General features: G+C 36.4%; 2 protein-coding genes across 5 annotated transcripts; one reads left to right on the plus strand and one right to left on the minus strand.

Moving 5' to 3' along the window:
* The first annotated feature begins 66 nt into the window (after positions 1-66).
* On the plus strand, positions 67-9,282 carry LOC132695830 (protein capicua homolog). 4 transcript variants are annotated; one of them, XM_060660337.1, is made up of 12 exons: positions 348-480; positions 687-1,560; positions 2,107-3,007; positions 3,066-3,440; positions 3,492-3,595; positions 3,650-4,000; positions 4,055-4,689; positions 4,743-5,242; positions 5,519-5,839; positions 5,900-6,206; positions 6,266-6,549; positions 6,608-9,282. In XM_060660337.1, exons 2-12 carry the CDS (start codon positions 1,255-1,257, stop codon positions 6,961-6,963), a joined length of 4,440 nt encoding a protein of 1,479 aa, XP_060516320.1. In that variant the 5' UTR covers positions 348-480; positions 687-1,254; the 3' UTR covers positions 6,964-9,282. The 4 variants fall into 4 exon arrangements, with proteins under 4 accessions (XP_060516319.1, XP_060516320.1, XP_060516322.1 ...); XM_060660339.1 differs by having other exon boundaries at positions 4,743-5,155; XM_060660336.1 differs by lacking the exon at positions 348-480 and adding an exon at positions 67-174 and having other exon boundaries at positions 4,743-5,839.
* A 69-nt stretch (positions 9,283-9,351) lies between these two features.
* Positions 9,352-13,680, minus strand: LOC132695694 (BOS complex subunit NOMO3). Its single transcript, XM_060660112.1, has 13 exons — positions 13,485-13,680; positions 13,330-13,429; positions 12,998-13,281; positions 12,780-12,945; positions 12,492-12,725; positions 12,265-12,430; positions 11,930-12,188; positions 11,698-11,873; positions 11,465-11,643; positions 10,694-11,410; positions 10,444-10,637; positions 10,137-10,389; positions 9,352-10,082 (listed from the first exon to the last, which is right to left on the minus strand). Exons 1-13 carry the CDS (start codon positions 13,628-13,630, stop codon positions 9,477-9,479), a joined length of 3,480 nt encoding a protein of 1,159 aa, XP_060516095.1. The 5' UTR covers positions 13,631-13,680; the 3' UTR covers positions 9,352-9,476.
* Positions 13,681-13,747: the final 67 nt, after the last annotated feature.

The following is a 13,747-nucleotide window of genomic DNA, read 5'->3' on the forward strand; positions in this document are numbered from 1 at the left end:
CGCTAATATCGTAAATCTTGGAAATTATTTAAGCATCTCATTAAATTGTTTATGCGAGTCTTCAAGTAGAGCTTGTATAGCTAGGGTGATGTATAGGTCAAAATTTTTACTGGAACTGTTTATAGATATTTTGTAGTTCTTGGACCTGATTTTGTTTTTAAACAATGATCCAACGTAAGTTGGTTATTTTTAAATTGTTTTGTTTAATAAAGTCGAAACAACCGCGCCATGCTGAGTAGAATGAACATCTGTCAATTTAAGTCAATATGGACAATTACGATTGACTGTTACGTCACAGATATTGCTTTTCAACTTTTATGCTTTTTGAACTGAACTCTCTCTTCGTCTGCTCTTTCTTGTGATTAGATAAAACGGTTTCATGACGCCTTTGTCGGCCTAACATTTTTTTTAATTACTTGTCAATAGTTTTTGATCACCAATGCATAGGCCGCGCAGCAAGAGTTTCCATGATAAACCAATGTTAGTACGCCTAAAATTTAAGTGATAAATATATTCATTCAATTTATTCTATAGGTTAATTTTGTAGTGGAACGTTATTTGTTATCTTTCACCTCATTGTAATAAAGAGTCTGTAGTCAAAGAAAGGAGAATAATTATTACTGACTGTGGCAAAATCAAAATCGGTGCAATTATTATTGTTATCTTTATCTTGTTGAATATTCTAGGTGGGCAATCAACGCAACGAGCCAGACGCATGCACAAAGCACGGCTGATTCGGTTGGTGGGGGAAAAAAAATGTTACTATTCCAATGGTTCTGTGCGTTCTGTGGGTGTTCAGAAAATAATGTTGTGATTATATTGCTTTTAATATAATGATAGTTTATAAATATGTGAATTGTGCGATAAAATTTACAAGAATAAACAAGTGTATTATGTCGGTAGGTGAACGTAAGGCATATTAGCCAACACTTGATGGGCCATATATTGGACGTGTTTATTTACTATCCTCTACTATAATAACATTCCATTCATAAAGTAGTATTTATTTATTACTCATAACTAGTAATCTGAATGCGTTTCCAATTGTTTAAAAAATTTTCGTCGATCCAAGGCGGTTTGAAATGCCAGAATCTTTGGTTACATCTACGTATTGAAAAATCAGTGGAATTTTTCAAATGTTCATCATAATGAACGGGATAATATATATACCAAGAGAAGATGTGGAAAAACCGTTTAGAACATATTCGTAATTGTTTTTAAGTTTAATTGGAAGCGTCAATTCGTGTGTTAAACATGGAAATGGGAGTACGTAAATTGCCAAAAAAACGTAAATTCGACCCCTCTGAACTTGATGAAAATCAGGCCCAAGCATGTATACCAGTGTCGGTCGTCCAAAGTGTTGCATCTATACCACCTCAAGCGACCGCTGTGGATTACTCGTGTCCAGCAAGAATTAATCTCTGTGAAGAACCAACAATTCTTAAGCAAATAAATAAGCAAATTAATGTTGATCTAAGTGAATGGTGTGAGCATAGAGTTTTGGCAAAACAGGGTGACTTCTACTACCCCGGCGTTATTCGGGAGGCCACTGGTTCAACTGTGAGTACTAATAATTAAAATAATTAAATTAAAAATTAGTTTTTACATCTGCGTTATTTTTATACCAAGTAATAATTCTCAACGCAACTATATCCACTCTGATCTTTGCACACGAAAATCCTTTGATCTCAAATGATCCCCGAACTGTCTATATTTTTAACCTGGGCATTTTTATTTTCTATTTATTAAATACAAACCGTTTAAGGAAAATTTTCTCAATTATGTGTAGTAATAGTCGTGGTGAGCAAGAATCGGCACCCCTATGACACTATTGCAACATCCGACCTTTTCTCTGTAACCCCCCCCCCCCCCCCCCCATTGGTCGTAATTAATACAGACTACTGGCGCCATTGTAATTTTTTTTAACAATTGTAGTGCATTTTGTTCCTGCTTCCTTTTCTCATAGTGAATCTTGTGGATCCCAGATTTGTCTTCTCTATCAATATATGTTTTTTTTTTGCGGTACTCATTCGCTTTCCCTTTTTCTTATAGTCCTTTGGTCTACAAAACTTAATACTTAACAGTACCTTATTTTCTTTAAATTAGATAACGGTCGTGTTGGATGGGAAATCGGACAAGGAGAAATTAACTTACGAAAATGTCTTTGACAATGAGTGTTATAATGTGATAGGTGATGCGAGTCCATCTGTAAACCAAATAAGTTTGGGTACACGGGTTTGTGTTCGGCATAACCAGAGTATGTTTGTCGAAGGTGTTGTCTGTACTATACTTGAGGGGCAACCTGTGCGGTTTGTCGTAGCTGTAATAGGGGAAAAATCCTGCGAAGTTACCGTAAAACGGGCGGATTTAAGATTGCTGAGACCACCTTGGTGGGACGAATTAGAAAACTTAGAACCCAGTCTGGAAATCATTAATTCCCAAGCAATAGATTATTGCCGTAATAATCAAATATCTCCGACACTTCATACTCCTGTTAGCGCTTGTACTCCTCTTTCAAATGGTAGACATTATGATGAGTTTTGTGAAAGTGAAGACGAACTTAGACAAGAAACATTTCATTCAGAAGTGGATGCCAAACTTTCGGGTAGTTCTAAAAGGAGTAGTATGCATAGTCGCGGTAGTTCGTCAAGTAGTGTAACCCGCTCCCAGCCGACCACTCCTCGCAGTCAAGCTGCTACCCCCCATAAATATAAGAAAGGCGATGTTGTCTCAAACCCCAACGGGATAAGAAAGAAGTTTAATGGTAAACAATGGAGAAGGCTGTGTTCAAAAGACGGTTGCACAAAAGAAAGTCAAAGAAGGGGTTATTGTTCAAGGCATTTAAGTCTGAAAGGAAATAGTTTAAGAAGCGGACCATTTCCAAGATCAAACAGCAAGGGTGATGGTGAAGACACTTCCAGAGATTCGGAAACATCTCCAAATTGTACTGACAGAAGAATTACAGGAAGATTTGATCAGGAAGAAACTGATGCTGCTAACATGTTGGGTTTGTCCGTTTTCTCCTTGGAACAATTCCAATTTCCACTAAACACGTCGTATTTTAGTATCATTAGGGAGTTCTCGGTCTGCTACTCCCGCTTTTTCACCTAATGGTCCAACAGGATCGTCACCACGCACAATGCAATCTCCGATCACAGTAGGATTGCGCCAGAACGTTTTTATGCCAATCCCTAGTAGTCATTCACATGGTTTACCAAAAATAAATTCGCCTGGTCCTCAGGGATACAATCCGCCTTACCATCAACCCGTGATTAGACCAGAATTGGTAAGACCTGTTCAAGGAAGTGTGATAAGGGTTTCTCCCAATCCAAGGCCGTGGGGAATCAATGCTGTGGAACAACCCAGTGTTATTTTACAGCATGCACTAACAAGTCCTTCAAACCAATCTGTGGAGTCTGAACCTTCTCTGCTCTCAACAGGTACTTTTAAGAAGTATGATTACTAAGATTTCTCTAGTATGGCGGTTGTAGGTTCCTTATATGTTGTGCCATCTCAGACCCATGAAAAAAATGTAATGATGATAAAACATGAAATTGAAAACAAAATGGAAGAACCAAAATCATTTCAGCGCCAGGTAAAAATAGTACCTGTAACAAAATTTTCTTGGATTTGTAATTTTATGTTTAAGGTTATACAGAGTGATCACTTGATACAACCACGGGTTTCTTCAAATATCATAAGTAATTTAGGCAACACACATCCCACAATTGGGCCGGGTCATCTATCATCAAACAACATAAATCCCGGCTTACCAGTGATCGTGAATCCAACACAACTTGTACCAGTACTTCCAGCAGCTGCCACACAATCAGTTGTGAAAAAAGTGACGTCGGCTCCAAGCACTCATCAAACCGCCGCAGCAGTAATTGTTAAGTCTGAACAAGTTTCCCCAAATCTCAATCATAAAGAACCCGTAATTCGACACAATCCCTTAACATTACAAGGATCACACCAAAGGATAAGTGCCTTGCAAACCAAGGTCATTATCAAATTCTGAAATAAATACCATGGTCTCATGATTCATTCATTCTAGGCGCAGCATTCTCCCCACCAAATATCCCAGCCTGCTCCCGTTTCTCCTAATCCTTCCAGACCTTTAATTTCGCAAATAAAAGTAGGCCCCAACCCACAACAAACGCAGTCAGCTTTTATAATCCCGTGGCATTCCATTGTTCCCATTCTTACTGCCAGTCCCGGTGGGCCAAATTCTCCTCAATCGTCGCAACTATCCCCTCCCCTTTCCGCACCGCCGGTAAGTAGACTGCCACCACTAGATTCACGCGGAGATGAAGATGTTGATGGTGAAAATTTGCCCGCACCCACTGAGGAGGACGATGATGTTTTTGAAACAGAAGGTAGTGATGGGATAGAACATAGCAGAAATAACCATCAGCGTCGGAGTCAGTCGCTTAGTTCCCTTCAAAGTAATAACAAAGAGCCAAAGAATAACAAAGAGCGTATAAGGCGACCAATGAACGCGTTTATGATTTTTTCAAAACGGCATAGAGGACTTGTGCACCAACGCCATCCGAACCAAGATAATAGAACGGTGTCCAAAATTTTAGGGGAGTGGTGGTATGCCTTGGGTCCGGTGGAAAAGAAAAAATATCACGAACTAGCGACAGAAGTTAAGGAAGCGCACTTCAAAGCACATCCTGAATGGAAATGGTCGGCAGGGTTTTTTATGACGCCGTAATTGATTAAATAAGTCATTTTTTTAGGTGTAACAAGGACAGAAGAAAATCTTCCACTGGTTCTGGAAGAAGCAAATTGAGTTCTACTGGTGATAGCGGCGAAATTGGGGACCCAGTTACTAGTCCGAGGGTACAAACGTCTCCCGTGCATAATTTGGATCAAATAGAGAGAACTCTTCCCCACCAGTCAGACACAGATCCATTGCAAGCCGATGATGACGACGACGATCACCTAGTTATAGTGGATTCCATGGTTCATGAGATTGATTTAAAGTGCAAGGAAAAAGTAACCGATTCTGATTCAGAGTCTCATAGTGACATGGATTCTTCCGCTGACAACGGCCATAGAATATTTCCACATCAGCAGTTTAGTCCTGTTGGCAGTAATTGTCCGACAGCTGGTTCAGATGTTACTTGTAGGCCCAAGCCTATTAAAGCAAGTATGCCATCTCAAGAAACGCCTAAATATAGTCCAGCTCCAAGCGGCACTTTCAGTTTTCACTATCATTCCCCAATAAACCCTTCAGGTATTACTGGCTTTCAGCCGACAGGTGGCGCTTTTAAAACCATGCCTGCTTCACCGAAATTCACCAAACCTGGGGGGCTGGAGGAAGGGGGCCATGAAAATTGGGGAACAAATCCGCCAAAGCCAACAGATACATTGCAGTGGGTCAATTCGACTATTCAAAGCAAAACTAACCACACATTAGCCATACTAAAACCGCAAATTAAAGCCAATCACATAATCATGAGTGAAGGCAGTAACCATAATAATTACCAATCACCTTTAACGGTTCTTATAGGTGGCCAGCCTACAATTTGTCTTTCAAATGAAATTGAGAGATCCCAACCTTTTGTGGTCGTAGCTTCGACCGCCACATCTGATGTACCAGTTCAATGCCTTTATATGCAGCCACAATCTTTCAAAGTAACCGATAGCAATCAAGGAGGAAAGGGTGTATCACTGCAGGGTTTACATTTGGTATCTAAGCCTTCAGTGACACAGTCAGTGATTGTAAGTCAATCCCAAAGTAAGCTTATGTCCAGTCAGAATCAGTCGTCTATCCATTCCTCATTGGAAGCACCGAATCCATCAACTCCCAAAACAGCTGTTAACCACTGTGGTAAGGCGATACCACAAAACTGTTTTTATATCATTCATCATGACTTATTTTTCACTTTAGGCCTAATACATCAACCTCAGGCATTAGAACAGCTAGCCGCCGTGGACGCATCCATGAATTCTAGTGATCCATCTAATATTGATGTAAACCAGGAGTTCAAATTGGCCCCAACCCCAGCCCAATTGGGTCGTGCTCCCCTACAGAGAAGACAATCTATGGCAGTTATGTCCAGCCTTCAGGGTTCCCACGGTTCTGAGAATCAGATGCCCCATTCGCCAGCTTGTGAAGATAGTGATAATTTGGCTCTCTCGTCACCTTGCACCAAGAAAAGTTTTTTTAAGAGGAACATTGAAGATGGCATGGATAAGTAAGGGGAAAGCATGTGGTGAATAAAAATTCAGGTCTAGCGTGACTATATTATTCCAGAGTGTTGGACGCCGTCAACTTTGAAAAAAAGTTCTCCTCTTTGCCACAATTCAAACCTAACGAAGGTCAATCACCGAGTGCCATTTCCGTGCCTAGTCCCAGCTTGTTTAATTATAACAAGAAGCGAACGCCTTTGACGGCTTCGTCTCATCGAATGTCCATGGACGAGGAGTCGGAGACTGAAGTCCCAACACCGCTGTCTTTACCCAAGTCTGCTTCTTCTGGGAAGCCTATAATTGGAAACCAATTTTTCGGGCCAGACTTTTCAATAGAAAACGCTCGCGGTAAGTAAAACTTTATGAAATGGTTGAAAATGTTCCCATTCTTTTCACAATGAAATAGAACTGACGGAAATGGGTGAGGGCAACTCTCCAAGGACTCCGCGCACACCTGGTACCTCGAGAGATTCAGAGAAAGGCCATAGACGGACTTTGGAGCAGCGCAGGCTTTTAGTGATGCAATTATTTAACGAGCAATCGTACTTCCCTACCTCTCAAGCCACTTCTAAGTTTCAAGCGGAACACGCCGATATATTTCCTACGAAATCGAGCTTGCAGTTAAAAATCAGAGAGGTCAGACAAAAGCTGATGGCGCAAAACAATCCGCCATTGACGCCCCTTACCCCCAGCGCAAATCAATCTGTAAATAGTCCGCAATTAACACCGCAGGAACCCGTGAAGGTTTCCTCAAGTAGTTAGCTAGTAATGTGCAATAGAATTTTGTCTTCCTTTACCACTTACCTTGTTTAACTGAAGCGTTTCTCAGTAACCGTTTTTGGGGTATTGTTTTTTTTAATGATTGCAAGGGAAACGATTATTTCCTTCAGGATTAAAATTAAACCCGCCGAAAAAATTGAAAAAGATTTCTTTTAAGTTATAAAGAGTTTTTTTTAGTTTTTGTCCGCAATATTAAATTTTAGTTTCTATGTTATACAAATGTCCGTGATTTTAAAGTTCCCATTCGAGTTCGCAATTACTCTTCGTTAACGGCATTGATCCAAATATTTTTGCGATTTGCGATTTGTAGTCGTAGAAAGTCAGATTCGTTTAAACTTTGAATTCTCCTAATTTGCCGTAAAAAAATATATCCTTATTAATTTAAATTTCGTTTTGTAAAACTAAAAAAGGGAAATGTTAAAAAGTTAAATATTTTAGTGAAGCTACTGAATATACAGAGTGGTCCTCATTATGATGGAGCGTATTCAGCAGATAAAAGTAAGTAAAAAAGTTCATATACATTTGTATCCTAAAATGCGTCGTTTAGGAGATACAGGGAATATTGCGCAAAAAATAGTTTTTCTTTTAATTTTTTAATACATCTCTTCTAGATTTTGCTTTCAAACTATTATAATAATTCTAGTTAAATTAATAAAATTAATTATTATTAGGGTATTAACTTAAATTGCGAAAGTTTATATGAACTTTTTTACTTATTTTTATCTGCTGAATACGCTGTTAAAGTTTCTCCATTATATTTAGGACCACCATGTATAGAGATGTATCTTTAGCGGGTTCCCGTAAGTATAATCTGTTAGAGATTTGTAGTCCATAGACATTCTTCAAATTAATTTCTTGTTTAAACATATCGAAATGTTTAAACAAACGGCTGGTGTCAACACCAAGATCTGTATAAAATGATTGAATGTAGTGTTCAAAGCGATCGTGTACATTACTAATATTTTTGTAGTTGTTGCTTCCAGAAACAGTTCTAAATTCAAGTGCTTAAAAAAATAATTCAATATTTTTATACAGACGTGCACGTGTTTATATAACTGCGCGGAAAATAATTCTAAAATATAAGAATGATCGAAACGGAGTACACACCCGATTTTTTTTTTTTTTAATTTGCGTTAAACAAGGAACGCAGGCATCTATGAGAGTGACGACAATCCATGAAGAACCGTGCAGAGGAAAGCTGCTTTGAAACAACTACGTTCTTAACATAGATTTTTTTTCATAGGCAAGTTATTAATGACATTTCGTTTTCGCTTCTTGAGACCGCCTACCCCCGAAATGGTAGTTTTATTGTGAAGTTGTTGACATTTAGGGATACCTGATGGTGATTTTTTCTTAATATTATTTTTGTATAACATATTATGTGCAATAAAATTGTATTGTTTATCCGAGAAAATAGAAGAGTATCAAGGGATATATATATAAGTATTCACATATTGTATGACATTATCTGCGATAATTTTAGTTAATTATTTTTTTTACTTAGAACTTAGTTTTCTTTAAAAAAATAAATTTTAAGTTTTTACCCATTCTTTTTGGAGTCCTGCAGTGTACGAGGGAGTCAGTCTTATGTGATTATATAAGTGATTTATGAATCTCTAAACAGGATGGGGATATTTTTGTTTTGCTCTTTGTCTAAACAATATCCATAATAAGCAGTAACTTTAATTTAGTTTATGTTATGTACATGTAACGGTTGTGTTTTATTTTAACGTTTATTTAATACGCTTTTTACTGTTAGTTTTAAGGCATTATTACTAATATATGTGATCGAAAAAGCCAAGACATTCATATACATCGTTTTTCCTTTAAATTTTATTTAAATTTGTTGAAAACTAAAGCAGTAGTCGAAAATGGAAATGCCTTGGTTTCTCGTCTTAGGTTCAGTATAAATAAACTGTTAATTGGTGTTGTAAAAGATTGTTAAAAAATGTTAACTACTATTGTGCGCGTGTTGAGGACGAATTGATATCATCGATCAATAATCTGTGTCAATTAAAAAAATCGGAGATTTTCTTTTTTGGTCAATTGTTATGAGATATTAATAAAAAAAGATCCAAATTTATTTTTCAGCGAACGTAGCAACTCGTCGCTAACAAGCACAATATAGTAGTGTGTTAGCATTTTATATAGTCAATGATCTCGTTCACTTATTGATAGAAAAAATGTGCACTCTTTCATTAAGCACATCATTATGTATATAATTACTCTTAAGTAGTATTTGTACTACATATTTTATTTAAAATGAAACGATATTTCACAAAGTCACAATAAATGTATTGAAAACTGAAGTGCTTTTGGTTATTCAGCTGGCCGGACTTGGAAAATGGTAGATTAAACAAATTCCAAAAATAAATGTATAAATATTTTATTTACAGTGGAACATATATTTGATATTATAAGGTACAATAAAGGAAAAGAACAATTTCTGCCAAATAAATATAATTTTACATTTACAAAAAACAAGGAGCAGACAATTAGTTATTTTTCTTTTTCGATCTGATATTGTTGATATCTTGTACAATTTGATCGATATCAGTTTCGTTATAACTAGCTACCTTTCTTGAATTTTGGAGGGGTAATAAATTGACCAAATGATTAAAATTGAAATTAACATTTTCCTTCACTATAGTAGAAAGGAATTGAATGTTATACAAGCCCGCCAGAACTAAAATAATAAATACAACGGTCCATAACGATGTCTGCTTAATCGGCTGTTCGATAATTGTAGACTTTATTTTAAAATCTAATTCAATATATTTAAAAGTAGAATTCGCGTTAAAATATCTCGCTCGAGCCTTGGATTTGATCTGAGAAGATTCTAGATGAACGGAATATAATTTTCCATTAACTGTTAGTGCCGGAAAAGCTATCAATAGTCCGTAGTTCCCTTCTATCCCTTTGGCCTGATTTTCTAGGGATATTGAATGGAGAAGGGTGGGACCATCACTATCACAGTATAATTTTAACTTCAAAGCTTTGTAGTGGTCCGCATTTTCCGCATAGACTTTTACCAATACAGTCAACTTCGGTATGGGGTAAAATACAATTATGGATAAGTTTTTCACGTCCTCATTTATATTCTGAAATTTCGGACGACTCAGTTTATCTTGAACAGGAATTAATTTAACATTTACCTTAACTTCTATGAATTCTGGCGATGTTCTTTCCAAATTATTTCCATATTTTTTTCCGACTTCCACGTAAACCTTAAATGAGCAATATGGTTGCAACCCCCGGATTCTAAATTTGCCCATTTGATCGCTAGTAGTTTCTTCTGAATAAGATGTGCAGTTGTCCATACCAGATGCGATAACATTAACATTTTCAATGGGATCTTTGTTCAAAGATGTAATTTTGCCATACGCACTGAAAGCTACTCGTTTTCCACTAAATAATCACAACATATTAATTTTGATTAATTTCTAATTGCTAATAACACACCCTAACTGTACTTTTACAGTTTCTCCTTCTCTTATGGTAACTAGTTTTGATGCTGGTTCAAACTGATATTCCTTCAACATTGGTTTCAAAAAGTAGTCCCCCGCACTTAAGGAATAAAAGGCGATTATTCCAATTTGATCAGTTTGCAAATTCCTCCTGTAACTTTCCCCACCTGATAATGATACCAACACCCCCTGGAAGTAAGCATATTAACTTTGTAACAGCTTTATTTTAATTAGGTAAAACTAACTGAAAGAGGAGACTTATCCTTATGATCCACAACTTCTATAATTATTTCTGCCAACTTTTGAGCCCTGAAATTGCCATCATCATCAGGACCTGTAATTATATACGAGTCTTTTTGCGCACTAATGTGATATTCAGCTGTGGCATCTAAGGGTGGAAACTTATACAATCCTTTTGAGTCAGTTTCCACAGTCAATAATTGATCATTATCTAATCTATCAACAGTGACAACTACTCCTGGCAATGGGGGAATGAGTTTTCCTTGAAATATTTTCCCCTTGCGGGCGTTAATTTTTCTCCCGATGTTTTCACAATCATTGACCCCTACAACGTTCAGCACTTCCGGCTTGAAAACTAACAAATCAGACTGAGGTGTTACAATCGCGACCGCTTCAGGCTTTAAGATGAGTCTGAGATCATAGTTTCCATTCGCATATGAAACAGTTTCTACCGTTTTTTCGCCGTCAATTTCTAGATTTACTTCTATAGGTCCGTAATTGGCGTCGCTTTCAATTGCCAACGTGACCGTGTGTTTTATCGCATTCAAAGTGATTTCGTTGTTCTTTGAATTTGTATTATACGTAAATGTATCAGAGTCGTAACTGTGGCAACTCCTAATCAAGAACTTATATTCTCCCGGTGCATTTACGCAAAATGAAGTGGTTCCTCTTGAAATTTTAACTTCAGATAGTTTTCCGTCTCCAATTGTGTTATACAAGATCTAAAGCATTGAAGGATCATGAACAGAAAAGTGAAAAAACTTACAAAGTCCCACCTTAACATCGTGAGATGACACAACGTTTACAAGATAACCAGTCTGTATAAAATGCGGCGCTTCTACTGAAAGACTGTTTACATTTAAAGTGTGTTTATTAGTTTTCCAGCAATATTTATTAGGTTTCAATATTATTTCATAAAATCCTGGGGACATATTTGTAGCATAATATTTAGAATCTAAAATATATTTGATAACTGAAAATTAGCAATCAATTAGCAACGTTGCAATACCTTTTACAAAAACGGTAATTTCATCAAACCCCGATTTCAGTATAACATCCAAATCCTCACAGTCATTTATTTGGATGCAATCAAGTTTACCGGTTATATTAGATTTCAACTGGGAGAATACTACATCAAATAAATGTTCTGAAGTGACTTCAATTAATTGGCTTAATGGAAAAAATCTGAAAATTAAAATTTTTGAACCATTGGACATTTTTATTTAAACTTCTCAAATTACTGGACTCTGTTTTTCTTGTCTTCTTCGCTAATTAAGACTTGAACTTTATAGTTTCCCGGTGCAAGGTACTGACAAAATTGGTTATCGAAATTGGTTTTAGTGGTGACAAAGTCGGTGGATCCTATTTTACTAAATGCAACAGCTTGAGGTTTGTCACTTATTACCTCACCACATACCTTAAAAGCTGAGGGCACTAAATCTGGCAACATCTTAATATTTGTGTCTATATATAATGTTATTTCATCGAATAATAAATCCTCTACAAAGAAAGTAACAAATTTTTCATAATGCAAATATAACTATTATTACATAAGGATATAATATGTGCAATCTACCTGCTTCAGCTTTCAACTTATATTTAGCAACTTTCAACTTTTCAAGCAGATAATTGCCAAATTCATCAGTCTTAGCAACTTCTTGGCCATTCAGGTATATTTTTGCATTCGAAATTCCCTTCTCTTTACCATTTGTTACTTTACCAGATACACTAAATCCAATAACCTTCCAAATTAAGTAATTGAGCGCCATCCAATTGGTTGTTGGGATATCTAATTTATCTTACCAAAAAGTGTTGAGGTAGTTCAACACTATCATGTCCTACTTCAAAATCAATTTTCTCTGGTTGATAGTAAATATTGTTTTTTCTATAATACGGCACAACAGAATATCTGCCATAAGGCACCACAGGAAACTCAAATTCTCCCTTATCGTTGGAAGTAACATGACACAACAATCTGTTTTGCAATTGAAATTCAACCAATTCATTTTTGTTACATTTGTCAACAGCAGTTTTACCCTTAAGAAAATAATATGTTAATAAAAAGACTACTTTGAACAATAACAAACAAACCCCATCTTTAAACACTAATGCGACTATGGTGTCTTTAACTGGGTTACCTTGAGCAGTAAGAATTTTTCCTGTTACATCATAACCATGAACAAGGAAACTCTGGGAAGGTAATTCAGTATTACCTTCTTTAACTGCCACATCAAACGACTTTTTGTAGATTTGCCACCTGTCAGGAAAGTTTTTCACAAAAAAAAAAATCATAAATAATCTAAACTTACTTAGGGTGTGATATTGAAACAGTGTAAACACCAGGAAAAACTGGGGAAAAGAAAAAATTGCCATGATCATCTGTCTGAGTGATCCTTCTATCATCAGTTGATTGTAACTCAACCAATACTCCTTTAGGCCCACCTTTGTTACCACCTAAGCTTTCTACCTTACCAGTAATACCAAATCCTTTAAATACAAAATTAATGTCCTTTCCCAGAGAACAGTCATCGCGACCATCAATGTTTAATTGGACTTCTTTTGGCGTCAAAGTCCAGCCAGGAGGTGGAGAAAGCTAAGGGATATTAATTAAATTATCTTTACATCTGTAGACATACCTTACCTGTAATATGAATTCGCCTTTGTCATATATAGGCAGAAAATAGTAACCATTATTGGGTGCACAATTCGTTCTGTCTTTGACAATACCCTGTCTTGTAATTCTGCAATAATAATTATTATTTGTTTTATTAGCAATCTTTATCCGATTCCGCCTACAATTTCACTTCAATTTTCGAGAAATCTATAGGAACGTGACTTTTTATAAATCCGCCGCAACCTAGCACGTCGCTGGCAAACGCCAACGAAAAGTAATGCAGAAAAGTCGGAAATATGAGCCAAAACTTATTCATCACCAAAAACATTACTTTCCAAGTTAAATTTTATTTAAGGTTATATTAGAAAAGTTAGGTTAACTATAACTTCTTCTTCATCGCATTTTTATTGGCCTAAATTGCTAGGATTAAGTTTTATGAATTATT

The sequence above is a fragment of the Cylas formicarius genome, unplaced genomic scaffold (genome assembly GCF_029955315.1).
Source record: "Cylas formicarius isolate icCylForm1 unplaced genomic scaffold, icCylForm1.1 PGA_scaffold_12__32_contigs__length_19106922, whole genome shotgun sequence".
NCBI lineage: Eukaryota > Metazoa > Arthropoda > Insecta > Coleoptera > Brentidae > Cylas > Cylas formicarius.

Bases quoted from the DNA above. Each gene is read 5' to 3' on its own strand.
- LOC132695694 (XM_060660112.1), bottom strand. From the start codon at position 13,630: ATGTTTTTGGTGATGAATAAGTTTTGGCTCATATTTCCGACTTTTCTG. The intron at 13,430-13,484 runs GTAGGCGGAATC...TTATTATTGCAG, and splicing joins TCGAAAATTGAAGTGAAATT to AATTACAAGACAGGGTATTG. The intron at 12,726-12,779 runs GTTTGTTTGTTA...TATTTTCTTAAG, and splicing joins CATTAGTGTTTAAAGATGGG to GGTAAAACTGCTGTTGACAA.
- LOC132695830 (XM_060660336.1), top strand. From the start codon at position 1,255: ATGGAAATGGGAGTACGTAAATTGCCAAAAAAACGTAAATTCGACCCC. The intron at 3,596-3,649 runs GTAAAAATAGTA...TTTATGTTTAAG, and splicing joins CAAAATCATTTCAGCGCCAG to GTTATACAGAGTGATCACTT. The intron at 5,840-5,899 runs GTAAGGCGATAC...TTTTCACTTTAG, and splicing joins AACAGCTGTTAACCACTGTG to GCCTAATACATCAACCTCAG.